General features: G+C 38.2%; 1 protein-coding gene across 3 annotated transcripts in view; it reads right to left on the bottom strand.

The window, feature by feature from the left end:
- Nucleotides 1–6,491: 6,491 nt before the first annotated feature.
- Nucleotides 6,492–17,361, bottom strand: part of LOC137293395 (protein PALS1-like) — a 115,352-nt gene continuing 104,482 nt past the window's right edge. Inside the window, exons 6-14 of one of the 3 annotated variants that reach the window (XM_067823912.1) lie at nucleotides 13,659–13,734; nucleotides 13,006–13,091; nucleotides 12,598–12,681; nucleotides 11,042–11,244; nucleotides 10,132–10,268; nucleotides 9,684–9,845; nucleotides 9,160–9,362; nucleotides 8,859–8,972; nucleotides 6,492–7,013 (exon numbers count right to left, since the gene is read on the bottom strand). In XM_067823912.1, the coding sequence (XP_067680013.1) occupies nucleotides 6,828–7,013; nucleotides 8,859–8,972; nucleotides 9,160–9,362; nucleotides 9,684–9,845; nucleotides 10,132–10,268; nucleotides 11,042–11,244; nucleotides 12,598–12,681; nucleotides 13,006–13,091; nucleotides 13,659–13,734 (1,251 nt within the window). In that variant the 3' untranslated portion in view covers nucleotides 6,492–6,827. Of the gene's footprint in view, nucleotides 7,014–8,858; nucleotides 8,973–9,159; nucleotides 9,363–9,683; nucleotides 9,846–10,131; nucleotides 10,269–11,041; nucleotides 11,245–12,585; nucleotides 12,682–13,005; nucleotides 13,092–13,658; nucleotides 13,735–17,361 lie in introns of all 3 variants that reach the window. The other 2 variants (XM_067823909.1, XM_067823911.1) reach the window with 2 other exon arrangements.

Raw genomic sequence — 17,361 nt, forward strand, 5'->3', positions numbered from 1 at the left:
CTGTGGATGCAAACAGGGTACTAGAGGAGACTTGTCACAGTGATGATTGAGAATGAACTAGTATGGGTTGCTGAAGACCAATTCTGTTGGGGAAGTTTGGAGCAGACATAATGACTATGCATCCGAAGCAGGAAATCAATATTCTGTTCACTGACTCCCCAATGATAACCAACAAACTGTACATTTTATATATTTATTGATGATTTGATAATTATGATATGTTTCCCTTGGCATAAAATAACTGACATATACACAAGTCTGGTACGTTGATCTTGTGGCAGAGCAGGGACAACTCTACAAAATCTAGTAAAAATATAATAAACTTTGATAAATAGACACTCCCCAAATCCATCAGTTTGGGAATTCCATGAAATGAAACATATATATATGTACAGTTAAAGAGAACTTACTGGGCTATGTGTGCTATTATATAACAATGTATAAACAACATATTGACCGTAGAGTCTCAGTGTATTGCTTCTCCATGTATATAGTGAGTAGGTGAAGGATGTCATCATGTCAGGAGTTAATGAGGGACACTGTACAGAGGACATACAGACAACTATGTACATATGGACACGGGATACAGACATGTTGTCCTTGCACCAGCACACACTAACAACTTCCTGTTTTTGTTCCCCATGTTTAGTGCTCAAAATGGGGAGGTAAGGTAGTCGAGTTGTTAAGGCATTCGTTCACAGCGTTGAAAACCCAGGTGCCATTGCCCTAATTGCTCAATGTGTGAAGCCCATTTTCTGTGTCCTTCACCATGATATTGCTGGAATATTGCTAAAAAAGCAGCATAAAACTGAACTCACTAGTACTCAGAAGAAGGTGATACTGGTGAAGGATAACAAATTCTTTATATATTGCTTAAGTTTATCTGTAATCTGACTGACTATACTAATCAAAGACTATGATGTTTGTATCACTTGTAGATGTGATGATGTCACAGGGTAGCATGGCATGAATAAAATTAATCTAGATTTATGACAGCAAGACATGGAATTGAACTCATGTGGTTGGCTTGATGAGTCAACACTTAACCTGCTAGACTTACCAAACACCACAAGAGATATTTTGGTCTCAACCAAAAGGAGGCATCTCGACTTGGTTATCAGTGTTTTGGCCAAATTTTAGTTTTGCCAACTGCATATGTAACAACTCAACAGTCAGTTGCTTCAATTGACATGTCAACCAAACTGATTAAACTGGCCAACTATAAGTGCTACATGTTAGGGAAGCAAGAGTTCTATCAGTCAAAAATGGTAATTTAATGTTGTTTGTTTTTTTTCTCATTCACTGAGCTGATGCTGTGGGCAGTGTTTCAATGACATCATGGTATGTCAGCTTGAGTGAATTTAGTTTATGCCACATACAATATTCCAGCTACATGTATATGGTGTTGAACTGTAAATAATTGAGTCTGGACCAAAAAATCCAGTGATCAACAGCATCAGGACTCAACCAAATTGTCAGTTTGATGTAGGAGCGAGCGAGTGTATGAGTAACTGAGTATTGCTGGACTGTGTTTTCAGCAATATGACACCGTTTTTTTTTTATGCAGGAAAGCCCATGCAACTTATGCAGGCTTCACATGCTTACCACTTCTGTAAAGCCCAAGAGCTTGGGTTGAGTGCTGCAAACCTACTAACACCTATAAACACAATCTGGGTAACTATAACATAAGATAGCAGAGATTTGCAAAGCCAAAGAGTCACACCTCCACACATCCGTAGCATAAACCTAGGGTCATTTAAGACTCTGACAATACTTATTAACTGTATGCGTATGTCTACTGGTACAGGGACAGCGTAACATCAATACTGGCACTGGGGCAAGACAACATACAAGTCACAGAAACAAAGACTGGAGAATATGAGAGGTCATGTGTCGTCAGCATGAACATCCATGCACACCAAGGGCAGGCTTCTGAACACAAACAGAAATGCTTGGTTCATGAAAAAGGGCTCACAGTTTGTGTAGGATGTATTTGGACATTTTATAAATCATTAACTGAACAGATGCTGCCGACTGGTCAGAAAGGATGGACATGAAGACTGAAACTGACAATGGAAGGTGCTAGCTTGTTGGTCCATTAATACAATAACAATATAGTCAAACTAAAGAGGTCATAAAAAGGAAAGGAATTCTCATTCTTGCCACCAAACTGGACTGAAAAGTATACAACACGCAACTGCAGCATTATAGAAAGATAATAACATCCAAGGTATCCTTCTACCAGATGACAAATTAGGCAGACAGGTTATACTGGACATGTTATTTCTTCATCTATGACCTTGTAAAACAAAGAGACTTTAGAATCTTATATCTGACTGTTTACAAATAAGCGAAATTAAAAGCATAGATTTATCACAACTTTTTGTATGATATATTGACAAGTTCATTTAAAAATCTATATTTTAACAAAACACAATCAAAATATCTTTTGGTAAATATTCTTTAGAACACTTTGTGATGGTGTGAAAAACAACCTTATCTTCAGTTACTTTGAGAGAGGAATTAAACTGGAAGCTGAAACTTAAAAAAACATAAGATAAAAAGATGACCAACTTCACAAAACTCAAGTCCTAAACATTTCTAATCCAACCAACGATAAATAAAAGGCCTAAAAAATGCTACACATGCATTTGTTGGTACTGAAGACACATCTCTTGATTTCTCTATACATCGTTATTGAGGTAGGATATTAATTACTTTTCACATCTTAGTAAGCTGGTGATATACACAGGCAGAGGCATCTACAGGGAGCCAGGACCACACGGGAAGGAGAACAGTCCACACTCAACTCGCATATAAGCTGCCACAACGTATCACAACACACACATTTCAACCTTTACACAAGTACAGGAGCTTTAGATGTCCATGAAAATGTACAGTGTAAATTTGAAAACAGTAATCAGCGTCAAAAGTTTTTCACAACATTTACCACCTCCAGTATGTTCATTACTGAATAATTAAATACAAATAGCAATTAATCTCATTTCTTTCAGAGTATTCAGTTATTTTCAGTAAATGTATTTCAGTCACAACCATTGAAACCCATAAATTTGAAAAGAGTTATCATTCACATGGCAGTGTTATTTCTGGTGAGTGTGACTGATACATCCAGTATAATGCAAAACTGAGAATTAAACTGCCCAATTTCCAGCTGTCATTTGTACACTGTTCTCTCAGATCCTTCTTGACACCACAGAAATGGATTGTGAAGTCTGTTACATTGTACACATACAAAAGAAGAATACACACTGTCAACCTCAGTCTCAGGCCTTCACACTCTAAAGTACAATAATAATTGTGCATCTGCTCAATATAATTTTAAAAATTTCTGAAAGATTCCAATTCAGTGAAAATATTCAAACAGAAGAAATACCAGCGAACAGTTTCCGATTCGATTGTAGACATATTGAGAATCTTCACCCCCGTCCCAACCCCAAAACAAAGCAAGACAGTGGTCAAATTTAACATGTTATGTCTGCGATTATACTTTCTCAAAGTACAGATTCTTAAACTTGTTCTGCTTGTGTACAATTCAAATTTCAAACCCACATGTTACAATATGCATATAAATCAATAAAAGTTTTATTATAAAACGTTTATTGACGGGTGTGCATACTTCAATGACAGCTTAAAGTTCTTCTCAGAGACTGAGTAGTAGTACCTCAAAAGTCAATCAAACCTAAACATCATTCAATAATGGTTGTATAAGCCTTCAAAGCATATATTTGGAAAGAAATTCTTAAAATCACACATGAAAATATAGACTGTTAAGTTAATTTAGAGCCCTTGTAAGGTGAGTTTATTTGAACAGGGTGCTTAATACAGTCAACACATCATTTCACAGTAACACAAAACATACAGTCTTCTGTGATTACGAGATATGTTATTCTGTGTTTGTGATGAATGTATACTTGTGTCCTACTGAAGATAGTTATTCTGTGTGCTGTACAATATCTCCACCACAGCTACTCAGGTTCAGATGGAAAACCCTGGCTGTATCATGAACCCTGCAGGGATGTATTAAAGTCCCAGTCTACTTCAAGATGAAGATCTTATTGATTACCCCTAAAAATAGGCAACTGATGACCTTGAGAATTAAGAAATGGTTGCTAAGTTTTATTTAAAAATTGACAAGTATGCTTTTATCCAGATACAATTATATGCCAATCAAAGTTTTATTGGAGATTTTCTACAGTGTTAGTACCATTTGTCAACAATGTATCCCCAAAGAAGTGATTGTGTGGGGCAGGTGGAGCACAGTCCTTTGCATAAAGCCTTCAGATTTGACTGATAAACATCGCTTGACAAGTGTTCCTATCCCAAATAATTACAATAACTTATAAAGAAACCTATATGCCAATCGACTTCTTTGCCTCTATTGACTAGCAACATGTTCTTTCTAAAAGCAACAGGTCCTTAATGACCTGGTCCCTACTGACAGAGCAAAGATGATGAGCAGCACCAGCAGCTTGGGTGTCTTACTCTTAGGCTATGAAGCACGTGCCCTCAGGGCATCTGTGGGTGTCTTAGGGTTTTCCAGGGGTGTCCTGAGTACAGCTCTGAGGGTCAGTTACAGCCTGTATGTAGCCTAGCACACACTGATGGGTGCATGTGAATGATGGACACCATAATGGACATATTATTACAGACAGTAAATTCATCATGCCATATTATTAGCATGGTATGGAAGACAGTGTTGTTGATCGACACAATGATTTATTGCATAATGCAGGTTTCATGTATACAGTTGCTTTATCAATCAGGATGATAGGGTTATATCGCATAAATATTACTTTTAAAGGTCAGTTTGCTCTACACAGTTTTAACTGACCTTAGCACCTTGAATAATTAATACCTGACCTTATGAAGCATTTGAATCTACTGACTCATCCTCAGTCATGCAGGGAATAATATTCTTTTCATTATGATAAATACCATTGACCCTATCACCATGATAGCTCAGTTTTGACTGTGATGCAAATGACATGACACTAAATATAACCATCCAATCAAATCACATCAATGAGCAACAGAAATTCTGTGGTAAGTTCATGATATGAGGAATTTTGGAAATGACATCACTTTTGAAAAAGCCAAAGCTTTTCTGGCAAGCTGATCCAGGGTATTTATAATAACAGAATAGAGATATGAGGCACTGTACAATGAGGATGCGCTCTCACTTGTGGTCATGTGTCTTCATACCTCGTATATGAATGTCTGCACAAACCAGACTCACTAAAATACTCTCACTGGTCAAAGATAACTTACACAGTGAATACTCCATTAGGTTCTGGGATAACTCAGTGTAGCTAAACAAAAAATATTTTACTAGCCATTCATATCTTTACCTGTTCTTTGATTGGAATGATCCTGCATGCAACAGTTCCCTTAATTCAGCCATAAGACTACATAATGAATCTGTCTAAACTGCTGCAGAATAATGTATTTTAGTGTCACTTTTGTGACATTGAGAGAACTAATAAAATAATATATATTGATACATACAATAGCATTGTGTTCTAGTTTTAAAATCCTGTATGAAGTAACACGAGATTTGCTGCACAGACTTTCAACCCTAACGATAAAGACATTTCACTAACTTACTTGTGACCAATGACTGCACATGCTTTGAACACTTTTTAAAGTCAGAGGTTTTTACAGAAATTAGACTGATTAAAAATATTTCAACCATATTCATATGCAAAAAAAACAAAATAAAATCATTTCTTTCCTGTAAAATATTCATATTTGTAAATTCAGATGTAGACAGATTCATGCATCAGAATTAATAGGCACACTGTCTACGTCACCAAAGTAACCGCTGTGAAAAACATGGCCACAGCCACTGAATGATAAATCTCTTTAACCATCTCATAACAGATTTAAAACTTTGGTAACCATGGTAACAGATCTCTATAAGGCACAACCTTGTACTTGTATCTTGTTGAAAGTGGTGAAAACTACAGAAATAGAAGTAGAATATGAAAAATGGGTCAAACATTGATTCCAGAAGTATTACTCCCAAAATGAAGGTAAATGTCAGAAACAAAAATGATGAATATTGTAACCATGGTAACAGATGCCTTGAGCAGCATTTAAACACATTGACAGTGCACCTGTTCCGAGTAGCATATTATTAAGATTTATTCCCATCAGACCACAGAGTGCCTGATGTCTTGATTATTGCTTGTCACAAGTAAAACGCCAGTCGTAAAAAATTCCCATTCATCATGATCATCATCTGTTTCGTAAGGCTTTCTTGTATATATACAGGACACTTCCATAGCTGTGTGGACTCACCCAGTGCACCAGACAGTTCATTGCCTGACACACACGGGAAGGCAGAAGCATTTTCAGATGATCATGATGTCCATGTGTGTAGTATACACTGGAAGTTATCTGATAGCGGCATTATGAGCCAATCACATTGTTCATGTGTTCAGCGATCCACCAGTTAGGATCATGATTTGCCTGCCTATGAGTCAATGCTGATCTTGTCACAAGAACTCAGGACTATCACATTCCACATCACTTAATATCAGTACTCGTGATTTCAAATGTATATATTTGTTGTGAGGATCCCTCACAGTTTGATCACATAAAATCATATCTGCAACACTTTCACTCTGGCGTAGTTGTTGTCTCCATAACATGACCCTGCCACTCACAAGAGTATCCGATGGTTTGTTTCAACACCCTTATGTCTGAGCACACATTTGGCTGGTAGCACATGAAGTACCCAGGTCAGAGTAATCCACGAATGAAGTATTGCTGAAGCAAGAGCCAATCACAGATCTCTGATCATCTCACATGAAAGAGTCTACCCAAGGTTTCGGGATCCACTGTGGTTCAATTTCGAGGCGGTTGATCTCTTGAAGAAGCTCATCGTATGCCCTGTTGAGGTCCTGGTTGACCAAGATGTAGTCGAAGTAATGGCCATATACATCTTCCATCTCTCGAGCCTTCTCTATGATGTCCTTCAGCTCATCATCCTGCTCAATAAACATATATGTTTTTAAGGTGCATCACAAAACACTATCGATTGTCCTTTGCTTTTAACATCTTAGTGTTTTAGAGCTGTTGGATTTGTGAATCCAGATGTAAAAAGAGTCTAGCATAAACTATGCTTAACACCATGTCCGTGTAACAGCTTACTACTTCTGGAAAGTCAGTATAAATGTAATTTAAACAATGACATTTTGAGTGAGTGACTTAAGTTTTAAGCCACTTTTAGCAATATTCCACCAATATCACGGCAGGGACACCAGCAATGCGCTTCACACATTGTAACCATGTGGGGAATCGAACACGGGTCTTTGGCATGACAAGCAAATGCTTAAATCACTAGGTGAGTGAGTGAGTGAGTGAGTGTAGTTTTATGCCACACTCAGCAATATTCCAGCTATATGGTGGCAGTCTGTAAATAATCAAGTCTGGACCAGACAATCCAGTGATCAACAACGTGAGCAATTGGGAACCGATGACATGTGTCAACCAAGTCAGCAAGCCTGACCACCCGATCCCAGTCACCTCTTATGACAGGCATAGTCACCTTTTATGGCAAGCATGGGTTGCTGAAGGCCTATTCTACCCCGAGACCTTCACGGTTCTTAAATCACTAGGCTACTCTACCACCTCAACAATATCATGGCCATGCAGCTGTAACAGGCTTTAGTTGTGAGTCTGGTATCAATGCTTGTTTGAGTGGCATTTTAGAAGCTGAGGTGTACAAATAGGACAAATTGTTATGGAAGCTAATAAAGAAGTTGTTAATAAAAAAGTTGTTATCATAACAATTTGTCCTATTTGTACACCTCAACTTCTAAAATGCCACTCAAACAAGTTATCCACCGTCTACATGGACCCGTTTTGAGAAGAAGCACATCCTTTCAAGTAACCACCTCACTTTCCTGATGAGATGTCGTGACCAACAAATCATCCCTAAAGGCCTACAGTTCCACTCTCCTATCCAGTCTGTAGCATCTAATACCATCCTTCGTCAAGCGTCTAGAAAAATTCATCACTGAATGCATCCGACACCATTGCAAAGTCAAGGCCACATCCATGTCCGCCATCAATGACATCCACACCTCTCTGAGCTCCACCCTTGACCCTGAACTCTTCTCATCCTTCTGGACTGCCCAAACCATCGCCAACAACAAACTAGATACCTCAACTAAGGCAGGACACATCAAGAAGCTACAACAAATCACTACCTCAGCAACCAAATGGAAGAGGACCACAAGCCCAGATATCCACAACACAGTCGTCAACCTCAGCAAGAAGCAACTCACCAACCAACAGGTCAGTGCCCTTGCCAAAGGTCTCAAGTTTGCCCCCACACCACCCAATATCAATTCTGACATCTTTGTTGCCAACATTGAGAAAGACCTCCAACAACTTGCACATTCCTGCTTGACAACGGTACAAGAATCTGTATCGAAACGTCGCAATCACACAATAAAGAAGTTGTTATCCATAACAACTTGTCCTCATTGGTATCAATGCAACTGTACCAACAGCAGAATATTAAAATAACATCTCTTTTTTTTCCTTTTCAGTAGTATAGCAAGCGTGAAGGTGATTTCAGATGTTTACAAAACTGTGCACAGGTTTGAAAGACTTGTGTACATTATCAGGGCTGAAGTATAGTCACAATTATCTAGTAAGCCTAAGGGACACAACTCTTTTGCAGAACCTAAGACAAGTCCATACTCCCACCTACATGGAATGATAAATATTCTATAGTTTTAATCTGTTAAACGCGACTCTGTCCATGAAGATATTATACCAGTTGTGGGGATGTAGACTGTAGTAATGTTGCGACATATACATACCGGCGTTGCTGGTTTCCCCAGTTTCACATGCACCGCACGAAGCTTCTCCAGGTTTGGGGGACACACAAATATCACATAAGGCTTCAGGTCTGATGTGTACAGTGGTTTCACAGCCTGGCAAACAAAACAAAAAGACACTGTTAAAGATGTCAGTGCAATGGATAAACTGTAGCCATGGCTGAACCATTTTTAGTCAAGAGTTATCTCCCTTGCCACAGAGGCTTTTAAATGCTACTCTCATCAGTATTTCAGTTTCAAGATTATGTCATCTTGGTATGACCATGTTGGAGCATACACTTACATCGGCATGGAGATTGAGCACGCAGATCTTTCCTTGGTTGATCACCTGTCTCACAGCCTCCAGACTTGTGCCGTACAGATTTTTTTCAAACTCGCCATACTCAATAAACTTCTGGGCCAAGATGTCTGCCTCAAACATGGTGCGCGAGATGAAATGGTAGTCCTTGCCTTCTATTTCTTCAGGTTTGCGGACTCGACTTGTGTCTGTCAAGATATGTTTGATCTCCATGGTTACAGGAGCACTTAATGTGATTACCAATTTCATATAAATAATTTGTCACTACACAAATGTATTTTTGTGTTTAGGAAATCATGCATGGACAGTATACTTTAAAAATATAATTTTTGTTTACCCATTGTGCCTACACACAAAAAGACTCATTGGGCCATACGCATTCACAGAAAGGCAGATAGATGTCTATTTAAATAAATAAACTAAATTCTGTTCCTTATGCTCATAACATTTGACATTAAAAAACTTCAAATAAATTACTATGTCAGAAACTAAAGAGCAGATCAACATACGAGGAACAGCTGCTGCAAATCTGTCAAAATCGGACTCCATGAGGCGTTGTCTAAGCTCCGCCCTCCCAACATTTGATGGGCCAATTAACGCAATTGGTCTTTTTCTGTTTGGCTGAGGTAAATATTTAACCATTTCTTCATAAGAGAGAATTTCTTCTGCTTCTGCAAATAAAAGAACTGATGTTTGATTGCAGAACTAATTAAACACGTGACTCCAAAACACTGACATAACCAAGAGGCACAGCCACCACTGTCACGTACCAGTTCTAAAATGAAATACATTACCACATTTTCTTGATTACAATGCTACTACCATTCCACACATATTTTATCCATACTACCCAAGTCATGAAATGACTTTGTGGGGGATGTGTTTCACATTCAGAGTGTCTGGAAACAAGGGTACGCACTGTGGCACCCCACTTGTGGATCAGGTAATGGCACCTACCCTCGTCAGCTCCTGTATAGAGGGAGGATCGCTTCTTCTTTTTCTTCTTCTTGTCTCTCTTCCCACAGACACATGATCGCCCCTTCTTCTTGCTGTCCTTCCCATCTCCCGGCATAGTCTGACGCAGAGTCTCACGTCTACAACAAACAATCCCATTCCAATTTTTTTCCTCGTCTATTTTTTTAAAAATATTGTTGTTAAGTGTGACTAAAAAGGTTGCCATATTGCATGAAGAAACACATCCACTTAAGTAGTTGATCTGTGTTCAGAGTGGTTACTAGGACCTTGAAGGTCTTGGGCAGTGATTACTACACAAACTCCATGTAAGATCAAGCTAGGTATGAGCTTGGTCAGAAATAGCTGCACAAAGTAACTGTTCATGGTAAAACCTTCTGGGTATATGACAGGTGATTACTGCACTTACTGTTCATGGAAGAGTCGACCAGGTATACGCCCAGCAAGTGGTTACTCCAGTTACTGTTCATGGGAAAGCCGATTGAGTATAAGCCCAGCTAGTGATTATTCCACTTACTGTTCGTGGAAGAGTCGACTGGGTATAAGCCCAGCCAATCATTACTCCACTTACTGTTCGTGGAAGAGTCGACCAGGTATACGCCCAGCCAATCATTACTCCACTTACTGTTCGTGGAAGAGTCGACCAGGTATACGCCCAGCCAGTCATTACTCCACTTACTGTTCGTGGAAGAGCCGACTGGGTATAAGCCCAGCCAATCATTACTCCACTTACTGTTCGTGGAAGAGTCGACCAGGTATACGCCCAGCCAGTCATTACTCCACTTACTGTTCGTGGAAGAGTCGACTGGGTATAAGCCCAGCCAATCATTACTCCACTTACTGTTCGTGGAAGAGCCGACTGGGTATAAGCCCAGCCAATCATTACTCCACTTACTGTTCATGGAAGAGTCGACTGGGTATAAGCCCAGCTAGTGACTGGTGCTCCTCCTCGCCTTCTCTGTAGGCCTGCCACCAGTTGGGGTCATCCTGGTTGATGATATGGAGGATATCTCCCTTCATGAAGGACAGACCCAGTTCTCGACACGGGATATATGCATCATCCTCTGGGTCATAGTTGAAGAGGGCTCGTAGGTGCACCTGCAAAACATCATCTCACATATACAATATTCCTAAACATGCAATGTTTATTTTGACATTCTCTCACCAATTTTATGATGTGGAACTTATATTTTATTGTGGGATCTTCATACTTTTCAATAAAATAATATAACATCCACATAATTTAAACAAGAGTCATCAGAAGATGAAATATCTGAATATTTGAAAGGACCAATCATCTGATGGTTACTTGATGTTTTTTTCAGACTAAGTTTGAATTGGTTCGATGGAAATCATGAAAAATTTCACCAAAAGGCACTACTTCAAGATCTGTCTCATATATCTGTCAAGATCTGTTGAAAGATATGAAAAGGTTTTTGGGTTGTGCTCTGGAAGCAAAGCCCATCCCTCCCTTTTGAGACTCGTTTTGAGACTGAATCGTTTCCATGGAAACTGGGAAACGATAAATAGCAAAAACCTGTATATAGCAAAAGGCACCACTTTATGTTCTGACTGATACATCTACCATGTTTTGCAGAAAAATATTCCCTTAAGACTAAGACCAAAACGTTTCCATGGAAACCCCCCTAAAAAATTAAAATGAAAAAACAAAAAACAAACTGTAAATAACAAAAGGCATAACCTTAGGTTCAGTTTATTAAATATACCAATTTTGGTCTAAAAATAATTAATGGTTTTTGAGTTATGCTGTGGAAGCAAAATGATTATGGATGGACAGATAGATGAGATGTAAACTGTATGCCCCGCATTACAAGCAGGGGGTATAAAAAATGTATTAAACAATGCCTATCTGTTGATATATTACAAACACTTTTGTTTTTCATACAAATGTATTTAGCGACAGGTGTTTCAGCCTTTCCTAAACATGTGTAGTGTTCCCCCTAGGGTTCAGGAAGGGCAGGGTAAATTCATGGAAAAGGGCACTTCATAACCTCAAAGGGTATGCTGGTGAGGGTTATTTAAAAAACAACAAAATGTATAAATTCGTTTTTACTCTTCTCAGTTTGCATTTTAAGATTAGAATTTGAAAAAAAGCATTTCAAATCTGGAAAATACACACTCATCATAGTTAACGACTGCGATTGAGGTGAAAAAGGGCAGGGCGCAAAATAAAAAGGGCAGGGCACAAAAGTCAAAGGGTAAGGCGCTGCACCCTCCTAAATGTGCCTAGGGGGAACACTAATGTGGCAGCATATTCAGTGATCAACAATTAAATATTCTGTTACTTCATATATTTTATTCCCACTGGATTCTGTTTTGGCAGATCAATGAGACTGGTTCATCTCTGGAATTGATGTTTCACACATACAGTTCCTTATTGATACATATTACCTTCAAAGGAACATTTTATACTGGCACCTCTATACTCACTGCTTTTGGTCGGGCGGCTGGTTTGGGTGATGCGTAGTTGTGAGTTGGGATAATCATAAATGTTATTGTCCCTGTCATGTAGGCCTGTAAACAATAGGTCATTAATGTTGTATACACATATATATCCCATGGTCACACACATTGATAAATGGTTTTCTTCCTGCCTGTAAATAACAGGAGGCCATTGGTGTTGAACACGTACAAATGTCTACCCAGTACTCTGTAACAATCTGTTACAAATTCACAATGAATGATATGGTCCGTATCACATGGGCCTGAATATAATAACATTAAATCCTCATTATCGAACACTCTTAAATAATATCCTCGCATTAGATGCAGATACTGTTCCCATTTCAATCATACTTAAATATTACTTTCAAATTTGAACCAGTCTCAATCACTCACCAGCATCTCCGACACATCGTTAACGTTTTTGCCACGCATGTCGATGCCGTTCACCTCGAGAATCTCATCTCCTTCATGAAGCAAACCTGACAATAGACACAAAGTTATACATGCAGCTATCAGCTTTCACCTGTTGTTCATGTTGCAGTCAGCAATACAAGAAATAATGAGGACAAGGCTGTGTTTTCACTTTCATCCAAGCATCAGCACAATTAGAAATAGAAAAAGGATCCTAAATTGATCTAACAAAGCCGTTTGTTAGAAACATCCACAAGCAGTAATGATGTTTAAGTCAGACTACATTGTCTTTTCACAGGATGTGATTACAATTCTTTTTATCTTAGTGGACATATCATCTTTTTCATTGCCTAAAAATGAAACACAAATACACTGAATTGTCTCTGTGTGTGTGTTATTTATTGTCACATTCAGTAATTTTCCAGCTTTATGGCATTGGTCTGTATTAATTCTGGACCAGATAATCAAGAGACTGACATCATATGCATCCATCTTTGCTACTGAGAGACAAAAACATTCATTAACAAAGCAACCTGATCCTGTTAGTTGCCTCATGTGATGAACTTAGGTTGCTGAACTGGATGTTTTCAGGATAGTGTAACCTTGAACCCTGTTTATGAGAACAACATACTCACCACTCTTCTCAGCGGCTCCGCCCTTGACAATCCTCCCGATTATCACCGAATCTCCCTCATTCTTCACTGTAGCTCCCTGTAACATGACAGAACATATATATAGTAAAAGTTGATCCATTCAGTAGCTGACCATCAACAGAGGAACTAACAATCTGAGAGTATCTCACAGCTCCTGACCTGAATGCGTAAGTGTGAAGGTGAGTAAGTTGAGTTAAATGGAGTTCAGAATCCCTAAGAACCTGACAGCAAACATTTGTACCTCATTGTATGAGAGTGAGTGAGTAGTGAAGAATCATGAATCATGGAGATGTATTTGCTTCAGTGACAGGAATACGTAACATGATGCATGTATTGAATGTTTGCTACTAAGGGAACCCACCAACCCGCGTTGGGACAGACAAACTAAAAGTGATTAAGAAAGATGAATTGGGATTTCAAATAAAAATCATCGTATCAAACCAGTATTTTAAGATATGCTCTTATAAGATATGCTCACTATATTACAGTTGTGAAACAAATACAATACAGTCACAGGAATCAATTATTTACAAGTTGGGTTATGTGTTAATGGTTTCCTGCAGAGGAGGAAACAGTAATTATTTTCAAGTCTCTTGTTACAAAGGTTGGGTTTTTATGCTGCAAAAATTGAACTGAGGTAAAAAGTGAGTAACTGAAATCACAGAGACACTCCACATGCCAGCCAACAGCTGATGTTTTGTGTGCTCTAGACATTGATTCCAAGTGCAAAGAAAACTGGGATAAGCAAACAGACCTGATGTGGCCAGAATTACACAATAGAATATTCAGAACCTTAAAACCTCATAACAAACGGCCCTATCTGTCAAATTCTAGATTTTACATCCTTCATAAAAAAGTTTGCAAATTATAATTTTGGCTTAAACTTTGTCAGACACCAAGTTGAAATGTAATATTTAAATAATTCTTTCCTATTGTATTTCCCTTGTGGCCATATTTGCATACAGTTTCAGCAGTTATAATATCAATCATACCTGTGATTACAATGCCAATTTACACATGTTAGCATGCGAACGAATACCAAATAATATCTCAACTGTATCATAAACATGTTAAAAAATCAGGATGATGTTGCTGCACTTATTGACTCAAACATATATATCTACATTACCATCTCAAATATATTGATGTTTTCAACAACAGGAAATGTGTGGAACTAGCTAGATTTTCAGAGTTAGATGATAGCTGTAGGCTCCTCTGTGCCTTGTTGCATGAAGCACTGTCATACATTCCAGGCGGTCATACCTTCCATACTGTCATATGAACTTGCAACAGGGGGAATATCAATAGGACTCCAAAAGGAGGAATGTGTAACTCAAGCTATCAATTGTACTTTCAAAACAGAGTCACATTTACAAAGGAAATCAAAGCTCTGTCATAACGATAATATCTTGTTGATGATTGTAGCTGTAGTAGTGTGCTTTTGGAAACAACCTGTCTTGAGGGGTGTGGCTGTTCTCTGAGTGGACTATTGCACACTAGCACCCCTTCTTTACACCCTCCTGAGATGTTCCAGACATAAGGTGGGGCTCAGCAAGCACCTGCCTGGCCTTTTTCTCAATTGTCATGCCAGATAAGCCAACAATGTAAACAATTACTGGATGATAAAGGTCATCTATGTTGGTTCTCATTATGTACACTTTCCTTAGCATCTTTACTCCATGTAGCAGTTTTATCTCGATTCCAAGTCCTTATCTGTCCTCTTGTATGCATTTACATACAAGAGTCGTATGATGATTTTATCTTGTATCATACCCAAGTTCTAAATTGTTCGTACTAACTGATCGCACTTGACTTGGTTTGTATATAATTGAGTCTAGAAAAAACAATCCAGTGATCAACAGCATGAGCATTTTTGTTCTATGCAATTGGGAAATGACAACATGTATATATTAGGGTATGACATACAATGCAAAAACTTCAACCACCTTATCCATTCCACTCTGATGATGTAATAACCACCTCTGCAGATAATGTGTCTTTTAAGTTTATCAACTGGACTTCAATACAATACTACACTTCCCCTCCTATTGAAATTCTATATAAAAAGATTTAAATGGGATGCATATTTTCCCCAATATACTGCACTCATCACAATTTGTCTATTTCTTTCTGTAGTCAGCGATAGCCATGAAAACTCTGAGAGTAATTGTATTATTTAACCATGTTGTTGACAGCATTGCCAAGGACATTGTAGTTTATATTGTGCAGCTGACCCCAAACTGCCAGTCTCCATAGTCTGTCATGTGACCAATGAGTTGTGGCTATGGTGTGGCTGCAATTAATCTACAGTCGTGGTGACAGCATGCAACCTCTACGACTTCCCTGTTTCGTGTAAGTTGGTTAGCTCTTTGACAGCTTCGCAGAGAAAAGGAGTCAAAAGTCTTCACCTGAAGACATTCACATTTCTCATGGACAGAAATGGCTGCAGAACTGCTGCAGATAGAGCTTTTGTAAATCAAATAAACAGTTGTTAGTTTGTGATGATGAAAGCTGGGAATACTGAATCGCTGCTACTCTAAGGAGTATAAGAGACAGAAGTTGCATGATGTTAACATGGGCACTCCTTGCCTTGCTAATATCTTTTTCATGCAGGAAGAATTCTACCATGACTTCAGTAAATACTGGATTGTGATTGGTTAATCAAAGTTATCCAGTGGTATATAATCATGTTATATACCTCTGATTTTCTAACATGTTAAGTATTTGTTTAAAATCTGAATAACACGGTAATGGTAGAATGGAGATAAATGTATTGTGTTGGAAAATCAGCGGTATATAACAAAATTATAATAGCTCTAAATTTTGTATTTAAAACCTAACGCTACGTGTTCGGTTTTAAATCAAATTTAGAGTTATTATAATTTTGTTATATACCTCTGATTTCCCAACACAGTATGTTTCTCTCCTAAATACCCTCTGCTCAGACAGGCCAAATCAAAACACAGGATTTTGTCCAAGAAGTTGACCTTAAGCATTAGGTAATTGAAAATCTGATGTTGCTCCCACAGTAAATTCACTTCCATTGATCTACTAATCTGCTAATCAATATGAGTGGAATATAAAATTAATAAAATAAACACTACTGAATATTGTTTCATATTTAGATTCATGCATATACAGATTCACAAGTAGGTCTACATCAACTCTGAGTAACTGTAACCTTGTGTCAAGCAATATTGGTGAGGCAACTGCCATTTCTGTCTCCAGAATATATATATTGTATATATTGTTTATATACATAACACTCTAGCATGCCTTTTGTGTGAGGATTTTAGGAAGCATCATGCAACTCTTCTTTAAAAGGATATTTGCAATTGATGTAAAATTGATCACTGATTACCCTGTTTGTGTGGGTGAAGCCTTGACTTGCTCTTGCATGTATTTGTGATGTGTGTCACCAAGGAGAACATACTGCTACTTGCAGTGATCCATACACACGTATTTATAATGTTGTCAGAAACTAACCATGAAGTCTACTTTGGGCAGATATTCCGCAAGATTATGTTTTACTTGATTTATTCAAATACCTGATTTACAGTCATTATCAGTACCAACTTTACGGCATCATTCAATGAAGTGATTCTAGACCTACACCCATAGTAAGTCCATATTGTGAGTAAGACTGAGAATATATTATTTAATAGTTCTGCTATGATGACTTCAT

The sequence above is a fragment of the Haliotis asinina genome, chromosome 8, assembly GCF_037392515.1.
Source record: "Haliotis asinina isolate JCU_RB_2024 chromosome 8, JCU_Hal_asi_v2, whole genome shotgun sequence".
Taxonomy (NCBI): Eukaryota; Metazoa; Mollusca; class Gastropoda; order Lepetellida; family Haliotidae; genus Haliotis; species Haliotis asinina.